At 42.6% G+C, this 13,836-nt stretch overlaps 1 protein-coding gene across 1 annotated transcript in view; it reads left to right on the forward strand.

Moving 5' to 3' along the window:
* Positions 1-7,013: 7,013 nt before the first annotated feature.
* The window catches only part of aff2 (AF4/FMR2 family, member 2), a 121,812-nt gene continuing 114,989 nt past the window's right edge, over positions 7,014-13,836 (forward strand). Inside the window, exon 1 of the mRNA XM_071927121.2 lies at positions 7,014-7,066. Within this exon, the coding sequence (XP_071783222.2) occupies positions 7,014-7,066 (53 nt within the window). The remainder of the gene's footprint in view (positions 7,067-13,836) is intronic.

A 13,836-nucleotide genomic window follows, 5' to 3' on the forward strand; every position in this document is an offset into this window, starting at 1 on the left:
TTCCTGTTTGGGAGACCGGATCTATTTTTTATTTTTAAATACTAATTTTAGTGTAAACCAAGAATAGAAATGCAAAATGACAATGGACCCAGGATGCTTTGTTGTCTTAATGGTGGGATCTGTTGTTGAATCTGTTCACGAACATGTTAAATGTACGTTTTCAGTCTATTTTCGTGGGTCATTCAAATGAATGTGAAGTAAAAATCTGAACACTACAAACTCGTCCAGCTGCATCTTATCTTGGTGAGTTGTTTATATTCTGGTTTTCATGGCGGTCAAGTGCCAAATAACCCCCATGTTCAGACTAAGTGGAATATTGCTTTAAGGCACTGCTCCCTCTGTTGCTCTTTTTGTAGTCTGGCCCACATAGAGGCGTCTTCCATTGATGAACAGCAATGCGAACAAGAGCTTTTCCTCTTGATAGCCAAGGCACACTGCTGTGCAACAGCAGCCTTGGGTAATTACTTCCCACTTCTTGCAACAGGCTTTAAACTGGTGCTCATTGAAAAGCCCGGCCACCGTGAAGTACCCAATGAAAATGACTGACATCACTTTTCAACCTGTTCTCATATGAGGTTTGTAGCTATAGTTACAAAAAGTGAGGCATTGTATGATATTGTACAAATTGAGTGAAACAGGAGGAGGCAGTAGGAAGGTTTGATGTAGAAATAGTGTGGTGGTGAATGGGTGTAACCATTTCACTCCAGGGATCCAGGTTTGTGTCCTGACTCATGCAAAAAATGTTCTCAGCAATTTCAGCGAATGTTCTTATTTAACCATAACCAAAACCTTACCCTAATCTTAACCAGTTGTTCTAACTTTAACCCTAATCTTAATCAAAGTTGTTTTGCTTGCCTAACCTCAACTGAAGTACGACCATTGTTGTGAGAACATGTTGCACTTCTCGAAGTTCCCGTCCACATGACTGAGCACACGGTGCCTCTTGATGTACAATGCAGTGGAAGTTGAAGATTGGCCACTTCACTTGCTCACACAGAGGGGTTGTGTTCCCCTGTCACACTAAGTGCTCCGTCAGTACGCAGACACAGGTTTATCCAGTGGGAGATTTTTCTCTCTGGCAAAGTCCATTAGCATGTTCAACACATTTTTGCCTCTGGTTGAATCTTTCTTTGGCAAATCAGACTGACTTTCTTCACGCGCTGCCTCACCTGTCACATACTGCCCGACAATGCTTAGCTACGCTACATCGCTCACACTGTTAGACCAGTCCAAGCCGAGGGAGAGAAATGATCTGCGTGGATCGATCTGCATCTTCTCTTTCTCATGACCCACCATGAGTGCACCGTTCCTGCCAACAAAAACACGTCTTTCATTTTTTGGATGATTTTATCATTGTTTGGGAGGCCATCAAACAGTTTGGTAGCCACACTACACATGCAGCTCTTAACATACCCACTATATGTAAGTGGTTTTCCTTTATGTGCAATCTTCAGAGTACCGGCAAAGCTTGAAGAAGTCAGATTCCCTCTTTTGTTAGTACATGCTAGCAGTTGCCGTTGACTGACTTGCATTTTCCATTGAAGTTCAGCACAAGTTTTTTTCATCAGAATATTGAGTGGCAAATGCTGCATTGTGCATCTCAAAATGTTTCTTAACATTTGACATGGACGAAGAATTACATTCATTCAGATTGTAAGGTAGTCATTGTCTCTCTTTTTGCCATTTTCCACCCCTGATAGTTACTGTATTTAGCTAACGCAGTACAGGCAAAGCTAATGGAGAAGGAAGGATGACTGCACATGCTATTCCAGCCTACAAAAACCTTTTCCGCTAAAGCAGAAACGCATAGGGATGGGAAAATTGATCTTGCATATGCATATAACTGTCTAAAATTACAATATTACCACACTATGCATGTGCAAAATGGGAGCAGCTGCTAATCAAAGTTTGGATCTCTCGTTGCCATTGGGAGGTTCTTTTCCTTTCTTTCTTTTTTTGTGAATTTCTGAAAATTAAAGAGTCATATATTATCCTGAAGAAAGCCACATTTTGGCTCATGATCCATGATTCATTCATCTGTATCTCCAAACATGGACTGAGTGAACCAGTTCCACAATGCAAAATTTCTCAAACAGCACGTCAGCACCTTGGTCATCTTTAGGGACGAATCCCCCACTCCCAAGCAGGCCTTGAGTTAACCATGAACCCTTGGAACCATTGGTGAGGCCAGACGGCTCCCTCTGGGTCCACAACTCAAGGAGGGCCAATGATTTTACAGGGAAATCACTTTATAATAGAGAATATTCTGGAGCAGAATACACACTGGCAGATGCAGAGTACAAATTAAGTAATGCTCACTTAGTTGGGCTGTAGGTTTACTGAGTCCTAAATCTTACAGCAGCACAAGGGTTGGAAGAAAGAGAGGGGGATGACTTACGACAAAAGTCCTAAACTAGATTCGAACCGAGGACCATGCAGGAACAAGCTGTATTTTTGCATAAAAATCTGGCCTAGTGCACCTTTAAATCTTAAAAAGTGCTGTACTCAGTTGTCCAATTTGGGTTGCAGACTGAATACTGTGGTGATGATGGAGGACTTGGCATTCCTGCCCTGGTGCTGAGAGGTGGAAGGAACATTTTCCTCAGTGCAGGGAGCTGCTAGAAAAAACAGGGACAGATAGCTATGGATTAACCTTTATAAATGAAACTCTTACATTTCAAAATTGTATCTGTCACACTTCCATAACACTGAGGGAACTGTAGAGTTCAGCGTATTTGCAAGCTAAATAAATGTACTTTTCTGGTTGTGTCTCAACAATTTTAATTTGCTTCATTATGTGTGCATGGAACTTACGGATGCAATTGTCCAGCTTTTGGTCCTCAACAAAATTTGTTATTTCCCAGTTTCAGGCCATTTTTGGGGCACTGGGTAAGTAAATAGAACAAACTGAGGTGAAGTGAAACAAGTGAAATTAAATAAGTTTCTCAGTATTATTTTATCTGTATAGGAAAAATTGATATCAAGTAATTGCAATCTCAACTGTAACCCGTTTCCTCTTCTACAGATTATACAAGGTAGAAAACAGAGAAAACCTACATGGATAGTGAGATTTGAGATGAGAAAAGTAGATGAGAAGTAAAATTCTAGTAAGAAAAGAGAGCAGACAGAGGAAGATTTTGTTATGAAAAATATATATTTTAAGATTGAATAAAACATGAAATCCCTTGGTCACGTGGATATTTGGATAGTGTAATGCCAAAATGTAACCACATGGTGGAGTTGTGGTACTGTAGTGTTGATTGAGCGCTTTGTGAGCCAGAGAGAGAGAGAGAGAGAGAGAGAGAGAGAGAGAGAGAGAGAGGAGGAAGAGAGAGAGCCTGGTTGCCCCATTGAAAATTCATGACATGGACTTCTCAACTTCTGCAAGATACACAGCGAGTATGATGAGCTCAAAGCAGAGAACTTGCTCCTTCCTGACTATTTTATCAGTTTCTGTTTCTCTTTGTGTCTCTGTCTGTCTGTGTGACTCGTAACTCTCTCTCTATCTCTATATAATTCACATTTAAATGACTTTACTGGCATGGCTGTGGTTTTTAACAACATTGGCAAAGATGCTAAGAAAAAGTGAAATCTCCACACAAACAACAATTCTGGTTTTGGTGATGATTGTAATTGAAACAAACAGTTATAATCAAGATTCTGTGTCTCTGTGGTTCTGTAGTTGTGTCTGTGTCTCTATGTATTTGTCTCTCTTCGTGTTTATCTTAGTGTCTCCCTGTCTGTCTCTGTCTCTTCCTCTTCCTCCGCTTCCTTCATCGAAATTCCACCGCCGCTCCGATCCGCTCCCTCCTCGCTTCCTTTGTCCACCTAACTCTCCATCAGCTCCACCGTTCCTCTTTAAATCCTCTGTCATATTATGTTCTCTCTGTCCCTCTCTTTTCTTCACTCTCTCTCTCTCTCTCTCTCTCTCCCTCTCTCTCTCTCTCTCCAGTCATTTTCTGTCTCTCAGTCTCTGACCTAGTTTTGGACAGCCTTTTTACTTCACGTACACACACACACACACACACACGCACACACACTCACAACGCTCCCGCAGGTGCTTAAAAACCTTGAAAATGGTTGAATTTTTATGTGGTGTTTTTAAGGTCCGGAGATGTCTGGAATTTTGATTTGAAAGCTTGAAATGGCTTGAATTTATCAAGGTCATGATACAGCACTTTGAGACAATATCGCCTCTGCCCCACAGTGTTTTGTTCCCATTACACTCCACTACGCTTAACCCATGCACTTCCAGTGAGGAGCCACAGACAGGTGCAGTGGAACAGTAAGTTAATGTCAAACAATGTGCCCTTGAATGATTTCTATTCTATTCTATTCTATTGTATTCTGCTCCCTCCTATAGAAGCTGCTGTCTTTTTATTCCATGTATGATTCCACTTAACTCTTCTAGGCTCCTCTCCTCTTTCCTCATCTCTTCTCTCCTCCTCTCCTCTCCTCTCCTCTCCTTCCCTCCTCTCCTCCTCTCCTCTGTTCCCTCCATCACAGGCTGCTGTTGTGTTTGCACTGGCGGAGTGTGATGCAGAGTAGTGCTGGCATGTTGCCCCAGACCAGACCAAAATAAAGACACACACATACATACACACATACACTGACACACCACCAAAGACATAGACATACACACTTACAGGGGCAGATGCATGCACTTGCAAGTATAAATGCACACACACACACACACCCACACTCAGATCCCGCAGTATTCCTTCAAGCGTTATTTCCGATGCGTTCGGACTTCTCCTGCTCTGTGAACTGTGATCACGAGGAAAAACACGCAGGCTTTTGCCCGGGAGCAGTTTTCGAAGGAGAGGACGATGATGTCACAGGGAAGCGGCGCTCCGGCTACAGCTACCGACACATGCTGAGTGAGAGCTTTCAACCATCTGCTCAATCATTATTCATAGTAAGGCGTAAACAGTAAAACGTGCCACCGGGTATGTGTTGTACCAAGTGTATGATAGCAAAGAGGGGATGGTGGGCAGGTTTTTTTTACTTCTTCCTCATGTCTTTTCTACTTTATCTATTTGCTGGACATACTTTCTACTTAAAGGTCCTGGTGTGACGTTCCTCTAATTTCCCTAAATCCTCTAATAATCTGTGCCATTTGATTCAACCTCTATCCAGTTCATGAAAGCTTTTACATTTGCTGTTCTAAACACTCTGTGTCTGGCTCACAGGAGGTGATGCGTTTAATGTTTCCGGTTTATTTGGAATAAACAGAAGAAGAACTGGGTAGTTAGCATGAGCAGTGATAGCCACCATGGCTGAACAGACAAAGAAAAGAGAAACTCAAACTTCATCAGCAGAAAATCCAAGGAGAAAGACGTCACAGTACTGGACACACTGTTTGATTGACAGGTGATCTCTGGGAAGAGCAGTGCAGAAACACAACAGCAACAAAGATGGAGGCTGATGGGAAGATGGGAATGTTTTTGGGAACATTCATTCTTATTAATTACTGCTTCCCTGCCTCTCTACACCCAGTTATTTCATTAAAGCTGCACTAGGCAACTTTGCACACTGGCGACCCCAAATGGCAGCGAGAGGGAACTGTTTCAAAAATTTGAACTTGAGGTCTGTGATACTCTATACCAAAGAGACAAGAGAGGAAAAAGATCTAATGTTGGTGAGTCCAGCTTTGTCACTTCTTGGTGTGGAGAAGTGTCCATACTTACACCAGAATTTAATTTGGGCAAATCTATGGTGTCTCAGTTAGCGGGGATGTGACGTTCTTTTCTGTTGCAGCCCCACTTTGTGATTTAGGCTGATAAGACAGGTGGATTTTTACATAAAAATCTTGCCTAGTGCAGCTTTAATTCCACTCTGCATGCATCTTGTCACATACAGTAGGTAGTGATATTATTCCATGCCATGCGCTAATGCAGTGATTCTCAACCTTTTCATATCAAGGAATCAAACCCAAATCTGAGCATATTTTTATTGTTAGATATGATTTTGTCCAGAATCCCATGACTATCTGTACTGTAGGTAGAGAGATAAACAGTGAAACTATGATCAAAACAGTCATTCTTCTACATTCTCTAATTGTGAACTAAATAATGGTGAAGTTTTGCAATTCATCAATTTGCTGGGGACCCCCTGGAACCAGGACCTCTGGTGGTCCCCAGACCCCATGTTGAGAACCACTGCACTAATGCATACTTTATTTGTACAAACAGTCCTCATGGCTCACTGTGCCAATGCACTTATCCCATATACTTCATTGCCATAGGTTTGATTGCTGCCATTCTCCATTTTATACTGTTGGATAAGGTAGTAACACCTTGAAAATCACCTTTTAATGGATTCCTGTGGGAGACCCGCAAGTTTGAATCTGACTTGTTATATTGGAATGCAAACCAGAGTGTATTTCTATGTGTTTGAGTGTGTGTGTGTGTGTGTGTGTCTTCTAAGCTGAAATGTCTTGTCAGGACACAGTATGGTATAGAGTGGTTTCCTGCGCTGAAGATCGATCTGATCAAATGTGATCTGTGACAGCAACACCAAACACAATATAAATAACATCTTGAAACAACTGTTTTCTATAAACTAGTTTCCACACATTGCCAAGTCAATGTTTCAAGACAACTGACCCACTTCTTACATGATTTTGTGGGAAAAAGGGTGATTTTTTGTTAGACTCTGTGCACTGTAAATAGCCCAATACTTGTTAGGAAGGATTTTTTTTGCAGTGTGGCTTGTCTTCTTCTGCTCTTCAGTGTGTGTGTGTGTGTGTTCTCTCTCTCTCTCTCTCTCTCTCTCTCTCTCTCTCTCTCTCTCTCTCCTCCCTCCACCTCTGCCTGGCTGTCAGCTTGCCTCGACCACGTAGCAGCTTCCTGGCAGCGGCAGCCGCTTGTGTCTACTCTCTCTCTCTCTCTCCCTCTCCCTCTCGCGCACACACACACTCTCTCTCTCATACACACACACTCTCAGTATCAGTAGCCTATGTAGAACCACGTAGCACCAGCTTTGGATTGTAACCACCACCCGAAGCGGCAATGGATCTCTTTGAATTCGACTTTTTCAGAGACTGGGAGCTTGAACAGCCATGGTAAGTCCGACACACGCTGATTTATTATTTTCGGAGCTTTTTATTGCTATCTTTAATGTGTGAGGGATTTTTAAGAGGGATGAACGGACATGGCATCCCCGCTTTTAAGGCAAAAGCAAGGCTTAAAATGCGTAGGAGTGTGTTGTTAGAGATGGAGAGGCAACCCGAACTGCGTCCCGCGTTCCGCTGGGAGAAATCGTGCGAACCGTCTTTCTTTGTCACCGTAAGCTGCCCGTTGTTGCTTGAGACAAACCGTCAGGCTCAGTCAGCATGCGCACGCACGCGCGCACGCACACATACGCGCAGCACAACGCCGGCTTTTACTGCCTAATTCTTATACTGAGGAATGTTTGATTTGCATGTCAGACCCGCACCGGGTTATTGGACAGTGCGGTGAAATAGTGAGCAGCAGTGATGTAGTGGTGAATAAAATGAAGGTGGGTCAGTTATAACTATTACCCAACAGTCAGTGATCATCATAAGGCAAGCGACCTCCAATATAAACAAAAATCTATTCTAGTTTCAGAAATGCATTATGTTTTTTTCCTGCTACATTCTCATGTAACTTGTGTTAGTTTCATACTAGTTACTGTGATATACAGTATACTATTAATTTAGGTCATGGAAATTTGAGAAAAATGTTGGTAAACTGTGTTGCTGGTTGGTCTGCTTTGGGCATAACACACACACACACACACACGGACACACACACGGACACACACACACGGACACATGAATGAGTGAAGTTGGGCTGTGATGGTTTTGGGATGTCTATGGGACCTTGCTGCTTCACACATTTCATTGCTTAGTCTTAAATGGTGCTGCAAGTGCTAATAAAACAGTCATTAGGTAATAAATCCTACAAATGGATTTGCTTGGTCTTTAACATATATTGATGTTGAATATGAATGAACTCAGTGAACAGCGACGTGCCTGTTGAGTGTGCATGTTGACATGCTGCTGTCATGTGTAGGCTAACATGCAGCCAACGAGGAGAGTCAGTACCAAGTGATGTTGCTCGCTCATGCCTTGAGTAAAAGGGATTTTGAGCTGACCCATACACCATTACATGACTTTACCTTACATCGCATTAAAAAACCTTTAATGTGCTCAATGAGGCAATTTTAGAGGCAGCGGAGTAGATAAGAGCAAAGGCCTGCAGAGAGCGAGGTGCTGCTCAAGCCATTTAACACTAGAAAGGACAAAGGAGGTTTCGGAGGCCTAAAAGAAGGCCAAGAAGCTGCCAATTGAATGTTGTTAAATCTAATTATAAACCGTGTTTATTTGCATGATTTTGAAAATATAACAGCACCGGTTTGTACAGTACAGTGGGTCTAAGGAAAGTCATGGAGGGGCATTTTGAGAGCTGAGATATTTCAACTGTAAAAGTCAAAACAGCAGTCACTTGACCACATGAAAAAGTCCATGCACGCTCAGCAAAATCCCTGGAGAAATAAGAGTTGGAAAAAACCCCAACATAGCCTGCATCCTAACAGTATGGACATCAGACATGCTCCACTACAGGTGTGTTAAGTGTAAGCATTGTGTTGGATAAAGTGTTGTGCAGGTCATTTCAGTGCAATCCACGTCAATACACAAGGTTATGTAAGAACAAGGCAGCTGTCCAAATGCAAATCCATTTGTTGGTGCAACTAAATTGAAATGATCAGTTCTACACAATTAGATAAGTTCTCTAAAGTCAGTCAATTAGCCTGTTGTCCTGAAATGCTGTGATGAGTGAATGTCTTGAATTAAGCTGAATCTATCTATCTATCTATCTATCTATCTATCTATCTATCTGTATGCAGTGTTTTCATGGCAGCCTTCCCTGTTCCTGTTCCTGTTTTTTCCATTTTTTTTGAACACATACTGAGCTGTCCACCATCATATCGGTGTTTCACACATAGAGAGGACAGAGGATCGAGGGAGGTGCCAAAGTATAACACGTTCCCCCAGTCCCGAGACTTTACTGTGGTGCGAGCGCGACGACTATAGGCGAGCTGGCGGCCGCTGTTTCCAAGTCCTTATCCCAGCGCTGGTGCTCTCCCTCGGCGGCTCCCGTCGAAGGGCCCTCGAGCGAAGGTACTTAACCCCCCGCTGCTGGAGTGGGGCCGCTCACACCGTGGCCGCGAGCTCTGGGTGTCTATGTGTGTAACCCCCCCCCCCCCCCCACAACCGCTCCACCGCCAGAGCCGGCGCTGTAAATCGTCCCTGATGGGAAATCGGGCTCGCAGCAATACGCTTAATTGCGTGAAACGAAACACAGAAGCGGCAAAGATTAAAAATGCCACGTCCAACAATGAAAGGTGCTGCCGATCAGATGACGAGGTGGATGCTGTGTGTGTGTGTGTGTGTGTGTGTTAGAATTTAGTACATTTACAGCACGTGGGAAATGAGAAATTTGGGTGCTATTTGAACTTGTGTGGCGCCAAATAACCGCAGTTAGATGCCTCAAAATGCGAGTCTGGTGCTGTTCATTAGGAGTGAGAACATGATCCGAACCAACTACAGGAAATGACCCCAAAAACACAAGGTATTATGGGTATAAGTAGACGGATATGGACATCCGATAGCCAGCACTTCCTCATACTTTGCAAGCCTAACATAATAAAAACGACCCGAGGGCAAACCACAGTCTGGCCTGATGCTCATATTCAGCTATTTCTTCACATATTTTTAACCGGTATGAACACCAGAGAAGGGAAACTACAGCAAAAGAGCGCAGCCAAGTCCCATCATGCTTAGCTAAAGTTACAGGGCCTGACTGGAATCAAGACTTTTGTTTACAAGCTCTTGGTTCACTTGTAATTGGAACTAAACAAATCAAATGCAAAAAAATGCAACAAAAGTAAACTTTCCCACTCTGGTGCAGACCAAAGGAAACAAATGGCCGTGTCTGTATGGGTCTATGTACTACATGAGCAGATTGAGACACAAACACATTGCCCCGCTCCTCACCAGGGTCTTTTGATGTAGCTGACGACTCAGCGTTTATAAATGTTCATAAATCACGACCCAACTCGTCCGAGATCGTAGGGATCGCACGGCCGCTGGGAGATGAAAACATCGTCAACTGTTGAGAAATTGAGAGAAACTGTGTTATTTTCTCATTTTTAAAAAAAAAAATCCACACAATGGATTTCACAGCTCAAACCCCATGAAGGCTGATGCATGAATGCCTCTAAAGCAGGAGTTAAAAGTTTGTCACTTGCCAGCATTGATGTGTGACTCCTGCCTTGACAGTGGATTTTCCCTCTAACTAGACATTTTAAAGGGAAAAAAAAAACGAGAGTAGACAATCCTGAAGCTCCCCGCGCCTTTTGTTAAATCCGAACGAATCGTACGCTGTAGGTCTCCTCCTCCTCCTCCTCCCGAAGAAATACCCTTTCATCTCCTCTTCTTCTTTGTTGCTCTCTCTCTCTCCCTCCTCCTCCCCCTCTCCATCTCTCTCTCTCTCTCTCTCTCTCTCTCTCTCTCTCCCCTCGCTTCATTCTCTTACACCGAGATCTGAAGGCTTTGTATGATTGTAATGGGTTTTCGCATTTGACTGTTGCATACGCCTCGCTGTAATTGCCCATCATGTATCTGGCTAATCATGCTAGTGGAATCAGGGGGAGATCGCTCTGCATGTTAATTGACACTGATGGTGATTGGTTGAACCATTTAAATAGTTAATTAGTGAATTGATTACACATATCGTCGGCTTGGAATTATAAGGTTCCAGCTGCGCTACGAGTAGTTTGGAGATTTTGATGACAAAAAAAATGTAATTATGTTTATTGGTATGTTATTATTATTATTATTATTATTATTATTAGTAGTAGTAGTAGTAGTAGTAGTAGTAGGAGGAGGAGTAGTATTGGTAGTAGTAGTAGTATTTACATTTTTTATATTATATATTTTGTTTTTATTTTGTTTATTATATTGTGTGTTAAAATAGAGTTGGAATCAAAACTGAACTTTCCAGACTGGGGTGAAAAACTGAGTCTGAGAAGGGGATGAGGAGAGAAGAGGATGAGAGGATGACATATACAGGACGACAGTTTATAGTCAATGCATTCAGTGTTCAGTCTCACAGTCCAGTATTCAATCTGCCCATCCATCCTCCCAAGGTTTCAATCAATTCAGTCACACTTCCAGGCTCAGGACTCATTCATCAGTCCGAAATCTGCTTGCCAAACCAGCTCCACTTAACGGACACTTCACACAGGAGCATCGCTAAACATCACTGAGGCTGTGAAAGGAAGACGAGGCTCATCTCAGTCCGGACTGCCAAACATTCACAAAGGCTCACACACAAAACCTGTACCAGACGGATTGCTACTATCTTACAAAAGTCCATTTTAACACATGTTGGTGGCACAATTGTCCCTCGAGGCTGTAGAATTGGATCTGTGTTACTTTGTGCCAACCAGAATGAACCAATGAGCTCACCTGGTTTCCATCTGGGAGGAAACAGCCGCTGTCCAAGGTGCTGAAATCTCTCGCCAGCAAAAACAATACATCCATTATAATCTACTTTTTACTTTTACCTTTAAAGCTATTTTTTTATTGACTTAGATAAACATTTACAAAACTTCAGCCACCATGTATGAAGAGCTATGTTGTGTGTATATCTCATTTTTGACCAAAAGGCTTATAATTCCAAGGTCATGATATACAGTACTGTAGATTGTAGGCAGCACTGCTTTCTGGCACAAACATGGTCAGAGGGAAGATTTATGTGGTGTTTTTATTTGTAGCCATTCATTCATTCAACTTAACAATTCAAACGGATAATAAAACCACAGTAAAAACACATAGCATAAAAGCGCACAAGACAAATCACCGCAAACATCAGGTGATAAGAGCTGACAGGGAGTCAATAGCTCAATACAGTGTAAAAGACAAGTACTTACACAGAGGTGTGTCTCTTCAAGCTGAAACATCTATGTAAAAAGAGACTTGGATGGAATAGTCTCCGGATCAAAAGCTCTCCCTAATTAAAAATGAAGTCAATATTCAAATATTTAAGTCATTTAATATTTAGCATTCGAGCTGCCTGCCGCAGCTGTAACTGCTTGACCAAACTCGCAGATATGAAACATGCCACAATGTTCAAAGATTTTCTTTTAATAGCGTGCAATTATTGCGATTTCCCCGTCGATGCAGCTACAAGCCTTGTAAGCACTAATTAGACTGTAAAGAGGAATAGCGTACATAACTGTACCAGGTGTTCCCCGTGGGACTGGATCAGCGAGCTTCTGCTGTAGCTGCTGGTCTAATATTGGCACAGTCATTGTCTTCACAGCGCTGTTCCACCTTTAAATACTCATATTTATTTGTGTGATTATTGCTCTAGATATAAAAGCCCCTTTTATGTCTTCTTTAAAGATTGCTTTTGGGGTAGTTTTGCTTTATTAGACAATACACAGCGGAGAGACGCGGGTAAGGAAGGGAGGGGGAGCTGCAATAGAAGCTGTGAGCAGATTCAGACCCACAACATTGGGCAAAATTAATAAGAAATCACTTAAGAATCAAATTGATGTTCATCACATTGAAGTGCATGGTAATGTAAAACATGATGAAACTCATTTTCAAATAATATTCCTTAATTTGTTGTGATACTTATGAGTTTAATTAGTTAATTAAGTATGTGTGTTTTTATCATTCATTTGGACATGATAACTCAGTATCATTATTTCATTCACAATATGTTTCTCTATGATAACAGCCCTAATTGGCAGTACATGTCTATGTTGCCTTACCCTGCTAATCCACCGGGACTTTACCAGCCCCTTTTTATTCCTGCAGGGACTTGCAGTACAAGAGCAGGTGCGCTCCGTCGACCCGCCCCGTGTAAATAAAGGTTAAGAAGAGCCGTCCCCATCGGCCCCGCTGCGGGACGGCGGCTAATGAACGGCTCTCGCGGCGATCGTGTATTTTGTTTACTGCCCCGGTTATTGATTGCTAATCTCATTTAGGAACGTCGCCTCGCATACGGAGCCGAGCGTCTCTTTAGGAAAATGTGTCTTGTTTCCGTCCACGCATTCCCCATCTCGCATCGCTCTTCCTGTATTTCTCTGCTCTGCCTCTCAAAAGGCTTTTCAGTCTCTGTCTCTCCCTCTCTTTCTTCTCTCGTTCTCTCAAAATTCGTCTGCACCTCTCTGTCTATGCCAAGGTCTGCGCTTTTCATTCCCAATTTGTCATTTTGGTGACTGCTTTTTTCAGGGTAACACTTAACTATTAAGGGATATAATAGGCTACTAATAATAATACTACTGCTATTATTACTAATACTACTACTACTACTACTAATAATAATAAGCTTCATTCTACAGCACCTTTCATAGGCAGTGTTACCACTGTGCTTTAGAAATGATAAAAAAAAAAACATAGAATCCAATCAAATACACAATAAAAAGTCGTGACTTGGGCAAGGCATATCAGCAAGAGTGTCTGTGTGTGTGTGTGTGTGTGTGTGTGAGTGAGTATTGGAGGGGTTTAGAGAAAGAGAGAGAGCGAGAGGCTTGGCAGTCAACACAAGGTAGCTCCTGCCCTTGTGCCCCCAAGATACCAACACAACACACACACACGCACACACACATACACATACAGACGTGCACGCACACACACACACGCACACACACTCCCGCCCCCCCAGGTCCTGAGGTTGGCAGTGCCATCTGCCAAGAGGAGCATGGTGCTGAGGAATGATAACGCGTGCACACACACACACACACACTTACACAGTCTCTCTTTCAAACGCAAACACACACACACACACACAC

The sequence above is a fragment of the Centroberyx gerrardi genome, chromosome 16, assembly GCF_048128805.1.
Source record: "Centroberyx gerrardi isolate f3 chromosome 16, fCenGer3.hap1.cur.20231027, whole genome shotgun sequence".
Classification (NCBI taxonomy): Eukaryota; Metazoa; Chordata; class Actinopteri; order Beryciformes; family Berycidae; genus Centroberyx; species Centroberyx gerrardi.